Below are 18,472 nucleotides of genomic sequence, written 5' to 3'. Positions count from 1 at the left end.
CGACTGATCTATTTCATGAGACTTATTAAGAGATGATTACGCAACAATTTTGATTTCAAATAAGGCAACTTAAGCCGATTTAAATACTTCTAAGTATAATAACCAACCAGTAATAATAACCTACTTGTACTCCAATGAGGCTGGTTTAATGAAAAAATGCACTGAAAAGTGCAACATCGCAGATATATTATTTTGTTATAGCGTCGCAGCAGTATGAAATATAATAAATACTTTCCCTACTTTTCACGAATTGTTATATGATATATAAAGTAAATGAATCTTAAATTGATTATAAATCAATGTAATATTCTTAATGGATAGGTGGTTACCTCCTGGATACTTCTGAAATGGCGATTATCACATTCTTCACATTTTACGATTTTACTTTCAAAATTTGCGCGACTTCATTCTTTTGTGTAATTCGGAGCTTCGGCAACTCTCCTGTAGATGCCAGCTGCGTTGATCCAAGCATGGGATTTGCCAAGATATGTAATTTCCTTGTCAGTGAAAGGCGATTTTGGCTATCAAATGCTTCGAAAATGTAATGTTGCTGGGAAACTATTGTTTTTACCCCTTGCGTCGTTAATGATGCGTTAGGATCATTAGCATCTAGTGAAGTGTGCAACTTAAATCTTCAAAATCGTGGAGGATGGTGCTAATTCTTCGTCTGTGTTGATCCCCACATCAGTTATGGAAGATACGCGAGTGAGAAAATCATCTAAAGAGCAGCATAACGCCTCTCCTCTATATTCGTGTAAGTGTCAAAGCCTTACAGTATTTCATTAATGGTTAATTTTTGTATGCAACTCTGAAGTGAATATAGTGCGAGCCAACGTTAGTATTTACTGTTAGCAAATTAGTCGTTTCGGCGTGTGCAGCCCACAGTGCTGTAATGTAACGTGGTATAAAATTAAGCCTGTTATTCTATCTAGTCTCTTATTTTATTTGTTTTTGGAAATCTCTTCGTTTTTTCCCTTAAGTTTTGCGCAAGCATTGTTGTTGTTTTCAGTGACGTACGGCCACCAAGCTCATCCAAAGTATTATAATGTAATTGACAGCTGTGATGTTCGTTCAGTTTTGTAAGCACACTTGACGGTTAATTTGTAGTGTATGGTTTTAATCCAAGTACATTTCATGGAATTGCGGGCTTAAATATTATATTACCATAAAAATGTCATCTCTATGTGTAGACGGAATAGGGATACGAGTTTGTTTGTGCTTTAGGCTTGTATGGTATCCACTTCATTTATGTGGAATTATGGTATGATTAAGGTTGTGTTACCGGTGTAGCCTATTTAACAATTATATCATTACTTGCTTACGGTTACGCTCGCCGACTGCGGCTTTGGGAGTGTATTCCTCGTCTGCTACGTGCATAGCGCATGCATGGATTTTTATCTCGTTTGTGTTCGGTTTCTCTGTTTTTTTCATTATAGTCATTCGTGTCATTCCATCGGAGATAATTTTGTGAAGGAGCAGTGACACCCACCACGAATTTTAGTTGTATTTAGGATGTTGAAATTATGTGTGTCAGTTAAGTAGGCAATGCCTTGCCAATTTTGTAACCTAGTTTTAAAATTTGGTCATCAACTTCCTTGTTCTAGCTTTTAGATGACGAAGTGCTGTAGGATTTCTCTGAAAGGCTAATTGATATCCATAGAAAATTATGAGAGACAGGTTCCTCCGCGACTTAGCAATGTATTACATCTCATGCAAATTTGTCAAATAATTGTGGTCGTATTTGCTACAGTATTCAAAGCCTTGGTTTGAATCTCTCTTCTCAGTCTGACAGAACTCCTTGTTTCATATCTGGCAGTGGGGGCCATGAGCATAATGTTCATGTGAAGAGAGCTGCTCCTTTCAAAACTTAAGTGCTGTGTATACAAATACTATCACTTATCGGGCATAGAAAATGTCTTAAAAGCATCGAGAAGGAGATTCGTAGCTATATATTGGTATAGTCATTCAAAAGTTAAAATTTTAAGTGGAGCGTACTGTTGGCTTTCGGTTGTGTGGCACTGCGAGTAAGCCCAGCTGTTTTCCGTGCGTGAGGCGCGATCGACAGACAATGCACCATGCCCGGGCCTGACTTGATCTCAAGCTAAGGAAGCTTCGCCTTTTACTAGAGCCTTTCTCATTGTAGAATCTGTACACCATTCTGTGGAAAATAAGGAAGCTGGGCAAACGCATAGGCGGCATTTGCCATTGTCATTTCGGAGAATAGCAGTTGATATTTATGGGCCATAATGGGAAAAATGATCAAAGTGATTAAGTCTGATCCGATCCAGGAATGTGTGGAGATGAGGTCACTGTCTTCACTTTGCGGTTCCTGCCCGCGCTTACTGAGATTTTTATCTTCAAAGATAACTTTTTACGGAGGCGGCGGCTAAAGCCATGACGCTATTAGCCCATATTATAAATGAGTAAGCGGGGAAGATGAGGGCATTTGATGGTCCATTGTGGACTAATTCAAATGGTCGAGTTTTATCCAGGTATTTCTGAGCCTTTAGGGAACGGAAATGGGAAATATTGCGTCTAAATTAACATTCATGTAGTTCGAAGTATTCAGCGAGAAGATGAGCCTTAAGGAATCCGCAGAATACTTGGCGTGCGCACTTTCTCCAATTATGAGCTTGAGGTTCCGAACTATTTAATTTGACTTGACCACAGGCATATCAAGCAGCCTTGTTTTTATCCCTTATTTTTGGTAATTTCAAATGTTGTATAAACATTGGGATGGTTATTTATGTACGGGCAGTATATTCAATGGGGAGGAAAAGGTTGATAGCACGAGAGGCAAATTTTCGGAAGTAGGTACGTTTTCGTTGGGGTCCAATTTGCTTGGCTGGGTTGCATCACTTGGGTCCAATGAAAACATCACTCCGGAGACGCATTACGACGCACTGCGCCACATCAGCTGGAGAAGTAAAAGTTTTCGCGTCGGTTGGATCAGAGAGCGCTTTAAAGCGTCTTTTGCTTTGGGACCACAATTGCTCTGCGGCAGTAGTGTATTAAAATATTTTTTATTCTTTTTTCCGCCTGAGATTCAGGCTTTTTCGTATGGATTGTGAACATTTTTAGATTGACGCACTATTTAAATTTTACAATATTTAAAAATGAATCTGCCGATGTTACGGTGTTTTACGTTGTAAGTCATTATCAACTACTTTGGAAAAATTGTATTTGTTCGTCAACCTCATGTTGATGAATTTTATTATGCTCAAGTGGCTTAAATTTCTACATTTTTTCATTTTTGGTATTTGGTGTGGGCAAACTGGGACAATTTGAGTTAATACTTAAGGATGGGAGTTGCGGTAAGTCGAAATATCACTGCTTTTTCCATGTGCTATGGTACTATCGTATCTGTATTGATAATCGGCATATGCATATCTCATATCTTCTGCGGTGGTGCGTATGCTTTCATTCGATTATTGTCAAATGAATTGTTTGAGTCAAAGTCTGTTGTTGTGTACTCGAATTTCCTGTAGTCGTTTCGTTTTATAAAAATTTCACGGAGAATGTCCTCCTAATGGAATAAACCCCTGAAATGGGGAGAGTCATTTTCTTTTGTTAGATAACCCCTCTGCGAAGTCACCGCCTTGTTATTTTTTGTGCTCTTGTGTCTGTCACGCCATATTTCAGTGTGTTAAATATTTTATGCGGAGCGGTCTAGATAAATCCATCATTCAGTCTCGAAACCGACTAACTGAGGTTATTTTATCGACTTGTCATAATGTCTGACCTTCGAAAAAGTAGAATATTATTCTGATTCCTGGGAAGTTCGTCCAAGTCCGTGTCTCCGAAAGGTCAGGGGTGTGTATTCATGTGATTTTTATCGGTTTTTCTTCTGTTTCAAGTCGTAGGAAGAATTTTCTTTCATAGCGCTCGAGGTGTTTTTATCGTATGTTCCTAATTGCTTCCCGAGCGAGTAAACGATTCACCTTTGTAATAATGTTTTGTACTGTCTTTCTCCCTTAAATGGAGCTTTAAATGCGCCCTCTCTTAATTTGACCGTTCATTTCGACTCTGACGTTAATTGTGTTCGTGTAAAACCTCAAAAAAGTGTAGGAGCCCATAGGAGAGGGTTTAAGGTTTGTTTATAAGGTTTAAGGCATTACGTGGATTCCGGTTGGATCGTAACATCTGATTTCGGTAATGTAGGGAAAATAATACCTGGGAACTCATCCTTTTTAATTGTTGGATCTGGGAGCTATAATTAGTTTGAGATTATGATTCCAATGGCGAAAAAAATTCTCGCGGCCAACTTTGCGGCTAGATCAGTCTCAAGCCTTTGTCGGAATTGACGATAAGAATCATATGGGTAAGCACTTTGATAATTCGAATCCGTTAAGAAGGCACTGTATTAAAACTTCTAGAAGCACCATTAGCTTTTATTGTAGAAGCTGTAAGATGTGTTATTAACATTGGTAAAAGTTGGTGTCCCATATCTTTAATCATGCAGATTTCGCAGTATGTAGAACATGGATGTACTTTGAAATTCTAGATATTATGTCTAATCTTCGTCATTCTCTCAATTAGTCGTTTTGTTACTAAATGATATAATGGTGCCATAGTTATCAGCTATTAATGGTTATATAAATAGTTGATTAAATAACTATCTCTGTCGTTTTTAAATTAAAGTTATCAGTTTAAATCATAAATTAAAGTGAGGATGGTCTTGAAAGGAGAGAAACAGTTTTCCTCCCAAATATAAATCGCTAAGAACACATAATATTTGTCATTTTTGATTTAGTACTCATTAGCGGCATACGGAAGACTGAGAAAATTACTTCATCACAGTTTTATTCTGCGTATATTGTCGATGACATAAGGAATTAGCTTTTCAGCCATTTATTCTTTAAATTATGATGTCTTTTGCTACTGCGCATAAGGATATCAATTTGCTTGGAGCAAGTCGCCGAAACTGGCCCGATACTTTCCTCGATGTATGATTTCTTGCGTGTGACTAAAGAACAAAATACACCCAAGATAATAACAACCTCTCACAGCATGGTATGTTATCTCTTTCCGGCACGATTTCAATTTTCAATTAACTGAAGAAAATTTACCCGATATGGGCGTAAGATTGTTAGGTAATGAATATTCCTTAGAATTTACCCGGTGAGTTTTATTTTTTTCGGTGTGTATGTTTTTTTGAGAAATTTAACAGTTGTAAGAAAAGGGAGCAAGTTAATACTTTGTGCCATGTTCCATTTGCCTGCCATAGTTGATCAGGCAATTTGTGCCGGGCCGGGTAGCTTACGTAAATGACCCCTTCCTCGTCTTGATCACTTCCCGGCGTCACGTAACGGCGTAATTCCAGTCGCGGCGCTCTTTCAATACTTACCCATTCTCCCTTTCTCCTTCTCTCCCCTCTCGTATCTGACCCTAATGCATCCCTACGGCTTCCTTCTCAGTTTTGCTGCAGGATCAGTTGGATACAAGTGGGGTATTGAGAGTGGGGGAAGACGAGACGGTGAAGTGTTACTTTTGGCAAAGAGTTCCTTTCCCTTCTTCAGGGAGGCGAGGGCTTAAGTGAATACTGTATTAGGGGCTGTACAAACGGGTCTAATCAGGTGAACAACTTGTGCTTTCTATTACGTTTAAAGGCAATTTGCATAGGTAATAGACGATAGGAAACGAGTGAAATGGAGTTAGAAATTTTGAAAAAATCAATAGTTAAGAAGAAAGGTTTGTACAAATTTCAGTGTGGAAAAGAATTACATTTTTTTAAATATCCATTTTAGCGTTTCATGTAATAGCTACATATTATTGGAAGACACTTTTCGGAAGCATTTCCTATTTTTAGGTTTTAGTTCCTCTAATTTGCTCTGTAGTGACCGGATGGAATCATATTACTTTTGATTGACGATTTTAGTATTTGATTTTTGCTTCCATACACATATGCACAAGTTCCAGCATTTTTGACTGACGTCCACTAAACGTGGTGATGAAATAAATCGTCTTTTAGGCATAAATTTTTTTTTTTATCTAGAAGAGATTTTTCACTGTTGCCGAAGCGGATAGTGGAGATATAAGGAAGGACGTTTCAGTTCGGTGGATATTAATCCATCGTTCGATTTCAAGAAGTTACAGACTTAATTTTTTTCTCTTGAATTCTGTCGATTAGTTCAAGGAAAGATATGCTTCTATGATCATACGTCTCTGTTGAGCGATTCATTGGTCTGTAGTGTAGAATTTAATAATCAAGTCCCAAATAGTTCAAATGCTTTGGTCGTTAACGGTTTATGTATCGATTCAATGAAAAACTACTGTCCCTTTACTGGGGAGAATTGTGGTGATGATTATGTCATCTGGAAACGGGTCTTAAAATTTCCTCTTGTCCGAGGAGAACGAAATACCAGATAGTGGAATCCTTCGCAGCAATTCAATTTTCTACGCTGTTGCTCGCCCCTTTCATCGGTTCCGGGGGTAAAAAAGAGCTCCACCTTGTGCCAGGCATCATAAACGGACGTATTGGTGTTTTTTTGACGCCATTGCTTTTCCTTTCCTGTAGTCAATGCCGGTCATTTTCGAGCCGTGATTACGAGAATTCTGAGGTTAGAAAAAATTAATCCCACTCTCAAATGTTTGTTTTACCATATCCTGGGATAATTGTCATTTGCGAAACATGTATGATATAAGAAGACTGCATGGAAGCCTTGTCCAATTTATTTTTTAAATTAATTCCGAAAGAATGAGTAAACACATTTTTTAAATTTATGTAATGTCGTGGAAAGTCGATAAATCGTGGTGTTACTTTTTATATCTTTTATCTCTTTTAAGTTTGGCCATTCAGAAGTCAAAATATGGCTTTCATATCTAATTAAGGGGTTTATTTTGTACAAGCTATTATTCTCTCCTATTTGGATAAATCATTAAATTAGGTAAATTACTAGATCAGCGTAAGATTTGGCGTATGCATGTTTCACATAGTAACAATTCTTTTACTGTGCGGTGTAAAAAGCAAAGAATTTTCTGCAGTTTTCGGCAAGTTTTGACCTCGACAGTCGTGTAAAGGTGGTGAATTAATTTTTCGGGAGTCGGCAGACGTTGTGTAAATAAATATCTTACCGTTAGCGAGAATCTGAAAGATAAACACCCGTTTCCTTCTTCTGGCGCTGTTGGTGAAATCTTTTCGTATTTATTTATCGCCAATTAATCTAAGGTGAATAAATGGATTTAAACACGCGAGGATTTGTTTTCATTATCGCTTCAGACGGAGAGTGATGTACATCTACCTATTTTACAGTACAGTAAATTCATGAGCGGCGTTCGCACGTTGGAGATATCGGCGAGGAAGGAAAGTCTTGTTCTATTCCATAACAATGCATTTCTTGTTTGAAGTTTTATCTTATTTCTTGAAAGTTTTTTTTTAATCATGAGTATCGAATTCATCAGATATAAACGTAATTATTGATTTTCTGAAGCACGTATGTCTTCTTTTCATTCCTTCAAAGGTTTTATTGGAATTGCCATCTTCTATAAATTGTGAAAATGATTAATTGTAGTCTTATGACATTTTACGTTACTTATCGCTGTTGTTATTGATGCCCAATGCATACGTCAAGAGAAATTCACTGTGATGCTTTCGATGTCCACTTCGATTAGATGCTGATGACGCTTGCGAAAATTTCCTTTCATTTTTGTGGTGTAGCTTTTTAAGCCTATCAATCGTCTTTGCTTTCAAGTATGTATAATTTTTTCTGCAAGACTCTTAACAGGGAATTTCGCTTTGTTGGGGAGACCCTATTAGGTACTACCAAATATCTTCATAAAGCAAAACCGAATGCTTAATCATCGTTTTTCTATCGGATAGTGGCGATATTTAGCGCCGGAAGTTGAGGATTAACTTTTCATAATGCCATTTGAGCCAAGGCACATGTTAAAGAAAACAGTATATTGCTTTCTGCGAAAAAAATCTAAATACTTAGAAACCAACCCTCACTAAACTAATGATTCATGACTTGAGAAATAGTATTTGTAATTATTTATCGGGCTTTGTTTTCTTTTCGAATCCTAAATTCAGCAGAGGATCTCGATTCAGACTGTACAAAGTGATAGTTCTTCGGTAAGCGTCATTAATTATATATTGTTCCGTCTGAGGTTCTTAAGTAGTTTGTTACGTAGTGATGGTCTCATAAATTTTTCTCTAAGGAGCTGTTTCATTTGAAATCGCGTGAGCATGGTGTAAGCACATTCGTGGATTGTAAGTCTATTTCCGTGATTTCCCGAGTCTGGAAATATCACTATTATATTCTGCAATGAATTTTCATTCTTCGGATAGGCTGAAGGTTATGGGAACAAGAGCGACGAGCAATAAGTGAACAATTAATTAGTTAGTGATCCTGCAAACGAGCAGCATGACCTGTGCGTCTTCAGGAAAGACTTGTTTCTCAATGACCGCGCGTAGATTTCACGATGTTTTCTCTCATCGCTTAAAGGGAAAAGACCTCGAGAAGAATACTTAGTTTGTAGCTTCTCTATTTTCTGAGAATAAGGTGAAGCTTTCAAAGTCATTAGCAGCTTTTATTTTCGTGCTAATGCATACTGTCACTTAGTGATTAACTGATGCTCTTGCGACTTACCGTACGACGACGTGCTGGAGGCTATTTGGTGTTCTTTCGTTTCATTTTTTTCCATTTGTCCGTTTGACGGAGCTTGAGTTTCTCTTAATCGATTTACTGGCTTTAAATCACTTACTTTCATTACTCCCACCCCATAGTGGGCTGTTGATATGAAAGATATATTTTTAAAATTAACGATTTGATTGAGTTTAAATTTTTATTCGTACATCTTTTCGAAATATAGTCTTATTTTCATCCATTTACTGCCCGTGATCGTGTAGGTTTTATTTCAAAAAGCGCATCGTGTGCGTCGAGACTTTAAATTTATTTTTTTAGCTTACTTTACATTCCTGGTATAACGAGGTCGCTATCAGATTGGAGCTCAAGGGTAGCAGCCATTAATAGCCTTAAGTCTCTGTATAGTTTTGTTTCCCTCTGGCGCTTTTCACTATTATTTATGGAAGTTCCAGAGCGTTCCACTGGTTTTACTTCCTGGCTTTGATTTAGTCTGCCGTGAACGTATGGTTTTTGTTTTGGAACGTTGTGCCTGGTGCTAGAAAATATTTTCCTACTGACTTAATTATATGCCTCTATTTTATTACTTGCCATACAAGCCCTAGCTATATAGTTTAATTTTTTAGACATGAAATCAGCTTTGAATTTTGTGAAGTTAATCCAACCTGTTCTTTTAGTAATAGTGCCTTGAGAACGTTGAATTATACTCTGTGAAATCCATTTCAACTTTGTGTAATTAAAAAATACAGCGTGATGTAAAGTTTGGGGCTAGGCCTGGTTTCTTCGTTAATTCCTACCGGACGTTGATGTAAAAACTGAGTACAATATAAATCTCAGCTGTTAATTCCTTTCTCATAGTAACAATAGTGATCATAAATCACTAGGCAGAAATTTTAACTGTAAATTCAGCATGCCCGAGTCATTCGAGTTAGCCGCAGTGGAAGCTGGTTTTTCTCGTGTGAGGTTTCCTTATGTATTTAGCAACGTCAAGTCTGCCGTGAGAACTCCTCGTGAAGGTGTAAATGACTGCGCCTGCTAGTAAATGATTAGATATCATCAATTTCTCTCCTATTACGTTACTCTGTGCCTTATCTGCTTTACCCAATGTGGGTGCAAGTGTGGCTTGATGTTTCTTTCCATTACTGTCGAGGTAGGTACCAAAGGGTTTACTGATAATGAGATGGGAATGATATTCTTAATAATTCCAGGTGATCTTTATTATTACGGCCGCAACTCGGGTGCCTTATTTTCTTTGAGCCCTGCGTAACTTTTTTGTAGCGTCCATTATGAAACTATTTCACCGTTCTAACAACGCGTCACGAATTTCTTTGATACGACACTCCAAATTATTTTATGACGCACAATGAGCCCCTAATGGGCATAGGTACATTACTCTCCAGGCTGCTAGCTAATCGAAATTAAAACGCTCTGATAGATGCATTGTCTGCCCTTGAGTGAAGGGTATGGCGACACAAAGGCGAGGGCGAGGCGTGGATACAAGGGTCACGGGAATAATGCCTCAATACAGGTAGATCTTGCTCTATACTGCGAAACATTAGGTAATAAGTAGATTACGCGCGTTTCACGAAAAAAATGGTATGATTGAATTAAATTTTTAGCGATATCTATGAAAAAATCTTGGGATAATTAATAGTTTTTTTGCTTTTGGATTTTTTTCCATTCAATTTTTGAATTCTCATTGGCATGAAAACGAAGAGAATGCATCGATTACGTTACAGCGTAGACACAAAATGTCTGAAAACAGATTATCCGCGCCTTAGGGAACGGCGCTTAGCGGGCTAAATCAAGAAATTGGTGGTTAAAACCATTTAGAAGCTTTGCATGAGAATAATGAAAATTAAATGGATCGACCGAGTAAGTAATGAGGAAGATAGGGAGGGAGAAAAGAGAAATCATTTACAACCCTAAGATCGAAGTCGGGACAATTTTGGCAGCATCATGAGTCATGTTTTTTTCCATTTGAAGACGATCGTCGAAGGATTGACGGGAAGAAGGGCAAGGGACGGCCCCGAATGAGTTAAAAAGAACAGTTTATTAAGGATATAAAAGGGAAGAAATACGTCACTATGGAAAGGGTGGCAGATAGCAGAGCGGAATGATTAGCTTAATGATTAGATTAGCTTTTTAGAATAAATTAGCTGATTAGATTAATGTCAAACCAAACTCACAATTGTGGTCGTATGATGATGATAAACATACTCTTTGCTATAACTCATAGTTCTTTTATCTTTTGAACGCAACTGTTTGCTCTATAAAATATCCCATATTTCCGTTAGTGACTGAAGTGCTTTATTTGAAAAAGCCTCTCATATTTTCTTTCTGACAAAGAATCATCATTGTGTTGGTCCATTCGAAGATGTTATGTAAAGAGGCTCCGCGGCCTACCGCTGAGTTTCTCAACTTGGTGGGAGATTAAATGGTTCGTGTTTCTTCTTCCGTGGTGAAAAAGGTCGGGAGTGATGCCCAAGTCCTTTGAATTTCCGATCGGCCCCCTCCGCTCATATTCATCGGTGCGTGTCATCCCGCCCGAAAAGCAACCCGTGCGCCTAGCCATGTCGCAACTGTCTTGCGCAGTCGTTTATCTGCCTCGGGCACCCGCATAATAAATGGAACGGAAAGTAGCTCATCTGGTCCTGCGGGCCGATCTTATTTTCCGCCCACGCGTTTGCAGGTATCTGCTCAAATGAGCTGTGAAAAATTGTCGCTAACAGAAAACGCTGCATTTCTACCTTTTGCGTTTTCGCGTTTTCACGTTTCGCAAATGCTGGTGTCTGACGGCAGGTCAATAATGGAATTGCTCACTCCCTCTTTCTCTGTCCACATGTTTGCTCATTATCGTAAGTGCGTGGAGGAAGCTTCTTTCATTTTATATAAATTGAACTATAGTACTGTTAATTAACTACTGCTGATTGGATACTGGATTTATTGGAAAAGGTGAGCGATCTAACATCATTAGCACCATTGAGTAAAAGGAAGTTGTATTGGAGTTAAATCCTGCTTCGGCGTTACATGTTCTTAACGAAAGGCAAAATTGGGGAAGCTTAACGCCCCAGCCGATGGAAGCAATGGAGTCCTGTAAGTCTGCCCTAATTTTCGTTTAGAAATTATTTGCTTCCTACATGGTTCGGGCCCTTGCTCTCCAGGATTACGAGTACTCAGGCCCCCACATCAACCTGGTTCCTTTTGGATTATTTGTTGTGTATGCTTCAAATTACGATTTGTTTGATTGGTGATAACCTGCTGCGAACACATCTTGGTGAGAGATACTACTTCTCAATTTTTTGATCACACGCTTCCCGTTCGCGTTACCACTCACTTTTTTGTGTCACTAGTTGTCTACTGCAGAATGTTTTTCTCGCACTCGTAAACTGACATCTTTGCTCGAGTAACCAGGAAGGGACAGTGATGTTGAAATTTTGCAGTTCAGTCTCATCTTGAGATTTCCGACGCGAAATAAAATGAATACAGCCACGAAACATTTGATGAATTCATCAGTCACCTCGTGCTTTCTCGCACGTATGCACCTAGCGCTGCCAGCTTTCTTTCGTAAACAAGACGATGCTGTGCTTGAAAACTTGAGAGAATTTGGGAACGTATTTGTTTTTATGTGTCGGATCACACGTGAAATCATTGTTCTTTAAGCTATGTCAAATAGGTAACAACTTAAAGCCCATCGAGAATAGATCTTTAACCTCGTGGGCTGGTAGCCTAATGAGCTTTTTAATGCGTTGACTTGAAATTGGCTTGATTTTAATGAAAGTGATATAGATACGGACGCGGACTTGTTGACACGAAGTTTGGTCTAACGGCTATTTCAAACCTTTGGAGCTAGATTATACTTGCATCAACCTCAGAGTAAACATGTACGAGAGTGATTTCCGGCTATTGCGCGCGGGACCAAGATTGAAATGGCCTAATTCGAGATCTCGTGATGAGTATTTTTTGGTTGACCACGGCGCTAGCGTTTGTTATCGTGATGTGTATTTAGTATACATGAATTGCCGTGAGAAAAAATAACTCTGGACCGGGAATCGAACCACGAACCTTTACCGGACCGACCCACGGCTATTTGCTACGGGCTACTGCGCAGACAGCACGCTATAGAGGTTCCTGTCTTCCCTAGGCTATTGTATCGAGGCTCATTGCACTGGATGTTACGGAAACCCAAAAGCCGAAAAATACGGAAAGCCCGCGGTTCGATTACCGGTCCAGAGGAATTTTTTCTCATGACAATGCATATGTATTTATTTCACAGCCGTTCACGTGTTAGGTTTCAAAATGTTGCTCATACTGTTTTTTCAAATTGTGAATTTTATTTCAGTTACATTGAAACTCACGAACGATGTGAAGTGTTTATGGTAATAATGAGGATTTTTAGAACATACAGTTATATATTTTATAATATAACATTTTCCATTTCCCTCAATAACATTGTAGTTTAGGTCTCAATGTTGTTGGCCTCCAGTTTTGGTACTACGCAACCAAGGTTCTAAGAACCTTGCTACGCAACCACCTTGAGCGCTCTGTATATATATATAATATATATACAGAGCATCTGTATACATACATACGAGTACATACTGTTTGGCATCAAATGAAAGCAATGTGGCTAAACTTTTCTCGGGATTCCCGGGCTGTTTTTCATTTTGGCCCACGTTTCGAGCTCCGACGAGGGCATTTTTCGCGATTCCCTCCGGGTTATATTCGCTATTTTAGACAACAAATAGAGAATATTACCCGGTGGGAATCTCTAGAAAATTTCACCCTCATTATTCGCCGGGAAAGCATCAAATCTTATTTCAATTGAAAGCAATCATTATTCAAAATGGAAATACCTTATTTTCCTTGTTCCGAAAAGATGATAAGTTCCGGGGAAGCGCCCGTGTTTAAATTACTTTGTGATGAATTGATGTCTAGTTCAAGGAAATTTTCTCCTTGTCTACGAATGGGAGGTATTCATAATGAATTTTATTCGCTTAATTGATCTAATTAACTTAGATCTTGCAAAAATTTCTACTCAATTTTATTTACGCGCCACAATTTTATTTGTCAATATAGCATTCTCTGATGTTTTAGTGCCAACGAAACGCGCCGTGTGAAAATATATTTAGCGGAAAATATTGCAATGCCTAATTTCCTAAGTATTTACAATTTGTACATTATCGTGATTGACTGGAAATTTACGCACTTGCGTCTAATGCTAGTCTTGGATGAGTTCTACCATCGCCTATTCAGACCAACCTTCGTGCTGAAGCACTGAGTGAATGTGGGTAGAAAGCAGTCGATGCATAAATATCGGCTCACATATCCGTGGTAGAGGTCGATTGGGGATGCTCTTCGCGTGCATTTCACATCCACATACGTTCTCTGAACGTCACTTGTATTCTTCCATTTTTCCTTTCCTATGTCTTCGATCCGTCGCTATGGATTATTTCGAGATGAATTTACGTGCTTGTTGAGTGGATGGAAGGATTTCAATTGTTGTGCTAGTTAATCTCTGTGCAGTCTTGTCGGCCTTAACCTCTTGCCTCTGTTAATTGAAGCTCGTTCGCTCGACATTCTGCCCAGTTTTTTGCCAGTTGCTTAGATCGCATGCCTGTTTTCTGCTCGGAGAATTGTCTTGTGGATGTTCAACCCCTTTAACTCAATGGGTATATAGATATTACAAGAATGTCTCGCTGGAAATAACTCAATCACTTTCTGTTGTTATCAGTTTTAGCAAAGTACACACATTTGTAGTTATGACGCATCCGTATCGGGGGGCGATGTATAGAATTGCATAAAATTCGACATTGGGTTATCGATTGTTTTCAGTGGAAAATTAACGCTGTCCTTCATATTTTCGGCACATGAAATTTGTATCCTGAATCATCTAATGAAAACTTGGTAAGTATCCTAAGTTTTTCTGTTCTTTGTTGTAGCGTTTTATCGGGATGCTAGTTTCTTTTTCGTCTGATGAAGAAAATCTTGTTAGTTGATACCTAGAACGACTGTCTAACAATAGGGAGGTGTATATGTTTTCCGGTCCCGTCTCTTTTCTTTATCTACTGAAAGAATGTTTTTTTTTTGTACGTGATGGTTCGCAACTTCTTTTACGCTTTTATTTGCTCTAATCGCTCGATAAATTAATTCATCACATCTGGACTTTTCCATTGTTCGCCTTATTTTTTCTTAGTACTGGTATTTATTTATTTTCTGATTAGCTAGGCCGTTCTCTCAGTGCGGCAACCTAAAGCGTGGATCAGTTCATTGAAAAGAAGCATTTTTTCATCTCCCCTTTTATATAGGCGTTACCGTCGTGCGCGATAGTGTGTCCAACGTTACTGCGACTCCATCTTCCTCTGCTATTGAGATAGCGAGCCAAAAGCTACTCGCACGTGAAGGAGATTAATACCCGGAGGGTCTCCTCCCTGCTCCCATACGCTCTCAGTCTTTCGCTACCAGGAAATGTGAGTTCGGGGTAAATTCTTTATCTTCATTTCCATTTCTCCTTTAAAATTGCAGTTGAAATAAGGAAATATTTTATTTCAGCGGTTGAAATGTGCTTTCAGCTGGCGGTCGAGTTTCTCAAGAATTCCATTTTCGTGAAAAGATAAGAAGACGCTTTCTAAAGAATCGGGAGAATGAGTTCCTCTCCATTTTTTGCGCGTGTCAGTGATATAATTTTAATGGACGCCAGTAATTTTCAATGTTTGTTTTCCTCCTTGTCGCGGAGTAAACTTATTAAATTGAAAAATTACGGCTATGGCTAAGCATTGGGTCCTTTTAATGATGCAGCTCTTATTGTTTAGTTGTTGTTGACTTTTTTTCAAAATTATAGCATAAGTTTATTTTTAACTTTCTATAGGCTGAATGTGGTGGCTATTCTCGTGGTGTCCAAGGAATGTTATAAGGATAAAATATCTATTAGTTGATGGTAATGTTATTGATGTATAATACTCTCGGTGTATGTGCATAGATGTAGTTCTTGATGAGCGTCTGCATTTAACCTTGAATCCAATGCCTTCACGAGTTGGCATTTTTATTCAATTATGGTGGGAATAAATTCGAGCAAGCACATCTCATGTGATGGTTAAAGTCTTTTGGTGGATTATAATCAATTAGGGGAAAATAATTGACTTACGAAGATGGAACGAGTTTACTTCCTCTGATGGTATTTCATCGAAGTATATTTCAGGGAGTATGAAAAAGGACGATTGTCATCACGGTTTATGTACCCGTAAATGTTAATATACTCTAGTTTTTAATAAGAAATATTCAGCTTGCTTTGACTGAGATTTATGGGTGTTAATTATCATTAAAGATTACTCTTAATTTGTGCTCGCTGAACTAGTTGTGGAGCAACTGTTTATGTTGGTCTTTCATCGATTATAATTGTCCATGGATAAAAAGATAAACATTAATTTTTAAGTATATATTTTTTGATTCAACATTACTCATTTTTATTGAAAGAATTTTGCCTGAATTATTTATAGGAAAACTTGATATTCTGATTAAATGAGAACGTTAAGCGTCGTGTAACACCCCGTCAAAGAGTAGTGGCATTTTGGAATAGTCGCCATTTTATTTATTTTCATGATCACGAAAAAGCACTATTGGCCTTTACATCGGGGGATTTACAAAAATTGGCATAGGACAAACCCAGACAAGCATTCCCTGGTTAGATGTTACCTACCGAGACGGGACTCAAACCCACAGTTTGGCAGACGAGGACTCTACTCCTTCGCGATTGAAATTTTTTTGCATGATATTTGTTCGATAAACGCATATGGTGATGGACTTAGCTGTAATCGATGCTGCTGATATCTCATGTTTTTATTGATACCCTATAGTGGTGGGTGCAAACATTTTCCGAACGATTCACGATAGCTGTAACACCCTTCTTCTGGGGAAAGCTTTTAGTTGAATTAAGGTCGTGTCTTTTATGTCAGCATCATCCATCTTTTATAGGAAGTTTACTAATACTTTCAAGCATACGAGAGTGTACGACACTCATTTCTGGCCCGCTATAACATTTTTCTGGAGTACAATATTTCCACCAACTGCTCTTTCGTCTACGGTAGAGAACTGGAATAGGTTTTTAAAGGCATCAAGATGGCCTCGGGGTGGAATGGCTGTGGAAACCGGTTGCTGTGGAAGTTTTGCTTTCCTATTTCTTGGTCAACCGAAATATTAAATGTTTGAATTGGTGATTTCTCCATCGTAGGGTTCAGAACAGCGTTTATTTTTTCCCCGCGACTGGTCTAGTATTCTGGGTGCCAATGGTATTCCGTTTTCTTGTCATCAATCTTGAAGTCGCTGCTTTCGGTTGGTAACTGAAGACGATTTGTTTTATTATAGCGTTTCTGTTGGTGGATTTTAACGCTTTTTCAAATTTTATTCACGCTTTCAGAAAAACGTCGAGTGAGTCTAGCGGAAATACGTTTTCCTTTTTTTAAACAGGCGAAAACGCAGATATTATTTTAATGGCTATAAATAATTTGTATTTTGATTATTAAATCAAATCAATTTAGTAATATATTGGGGATGTATATAGATATTTATGTACGTCATAATGTGAAGATAGTTGATAAATGTCGTTTTTTCTATTGAGGACAACCTTTACCATTTAAACGGGATGGTGCCAAGATGTCAATCGTTGCGGTAGCATCGAAAATGTAATGTCTGCAGAATTTAAATCAAGGGATACATCCTTTTGAACATTTTATATTGCCTGCGCCTTTCGTCTAATTCCAGTGAGGGGATGGTTGGGAATGAGAGAGAGGTTCACGAAAAGAATCGATGGTGGCCTTGTGGAAAAAAATTATGTAGAGTGGGGAGGGAGATAAGATGCGGGGAGGCGTAAGATTAAGATGGACCGCGTAGTGAGGGTCGTGGGGTTACTTGACACAGGGATAAGAGAGGGATGATGGATAAAAATTACGGTCCGGCCTAACAATTAAACTGTGAGGATGAATACCGTCGGGGTCGATACGTCAGTGTTTTAATAATAATGGCGTGGTGGTGCTGGTTGTATCATACACCATCGGAAATCAGGAGATCGGGTTTTAAAACTTATCTAGTCATATGTATTTCCCAAATCGATTTATTCTGTTGGTACTCACATAAAAAAATGTGTACATGCGTAGTTGGTTGATGGATGTGGTAGGTTTTTTTTCAGTTTAATGGTTCTATAGAATTTCATCTGATCTTTTCTCTTCAAAATCGGAAACAATAAATTTTCACTCAGAATTTGACATAAATATTTATTTAGACGCAAAAATGTATTCCAAGCGTCATCGTTATTGCATGAAAATATTAAAATTAGCGAACCCAAACACTTTTTACAGTGGAGTTTCTTAAAAATTAGTGGATTTTTTTACCTGCGAGCCGTCATATTGGATGCGCTATTAGGAATCCCATGGATTTGGTATCAAAATCCAGTTGTGCCCATTGAAATGGACCAAATTGATCCCATGGATCAATTTTCAAATCTTATTCCGGTTATGTTTCGAGGATTAATACTCCACAGTGCGACGGCTGAAGCATGAAACTGCCTGTCGCCCTACGAAAACAGCCTAACGGTCGGATGAGGTGGCATTCCAGACCATCCTACCGCAAACCTACCCCTACCGATTATTTTGGCGTCGATAATTTTACTGCATAGTGGAATTTCCGTCCCCAACTCGATTCTGTACACCTGAGTTAGGCACCAAATAGTCTGGCACTCGAAGTAACGGACAGGCCATGATCCACTGAAAATTATTTTTTCGTTTTCTCGGGACGGATGTTTTGATATATTTGTCGGGTCGTGTGTAGAGCTGGCGGTGACATCACGGTTAAAGAGTTAATCGTGTCGGTTAATTCCGTCGGAACGTGCAGCGGCGGCG

At 38.5% G+C, this 18,472-nt stretch overlaps 1 protein-coding gene across 8 annotated transcripts in view; it reads left to right on the top strand.

Annotated features, from left to right (window-relative positions):
* The first annotated feature begins 352 nt into the window (after positions 1-352).
* Positions 353-18,472, top strand: part of LOC124170730 (oxysterol-binding protein-related protein 8) — a 116,481-nt gene continuing 98,361 nt past the window's right edge. For 4 of the 8 annotated variants that reach the window (XM_046549686.1, XM_046549650.1, XM_046549641.1 and 1 more), the window contains exon 1: positions 353-754. In XM_046549686.1, coding sequence (XP_046405642.1) covers positions 691-754 — 64 coding nt within the window. In that variant the 5' untranslated portion in view covers positions 353-690. The remainder of the gene's footprint in view (positions 755-18,472) is intronic. The other 4 variants (XM_046549678.1, XM_046549669.1, XM_046549703.1 and 1 more) reach the window with 2 other exon arrangements.

This window comes from Ischnura elegans, chromosome 1 (assembly GCF_921293095.1).
Source record: "Ischnura elegans chromosome 1, ioIscEleg1.1, whole genome shotgun sequence".
Taxonomy (NCBI): Eukaryota; Metazoa; Arthropoda; class Insecta; order Odonata; family Coenagrionidae; genus Ischnura; species Ischnura elegans.
This window is presented reverse-complemented; position numbering and strand designations above follow the sequence as displayed.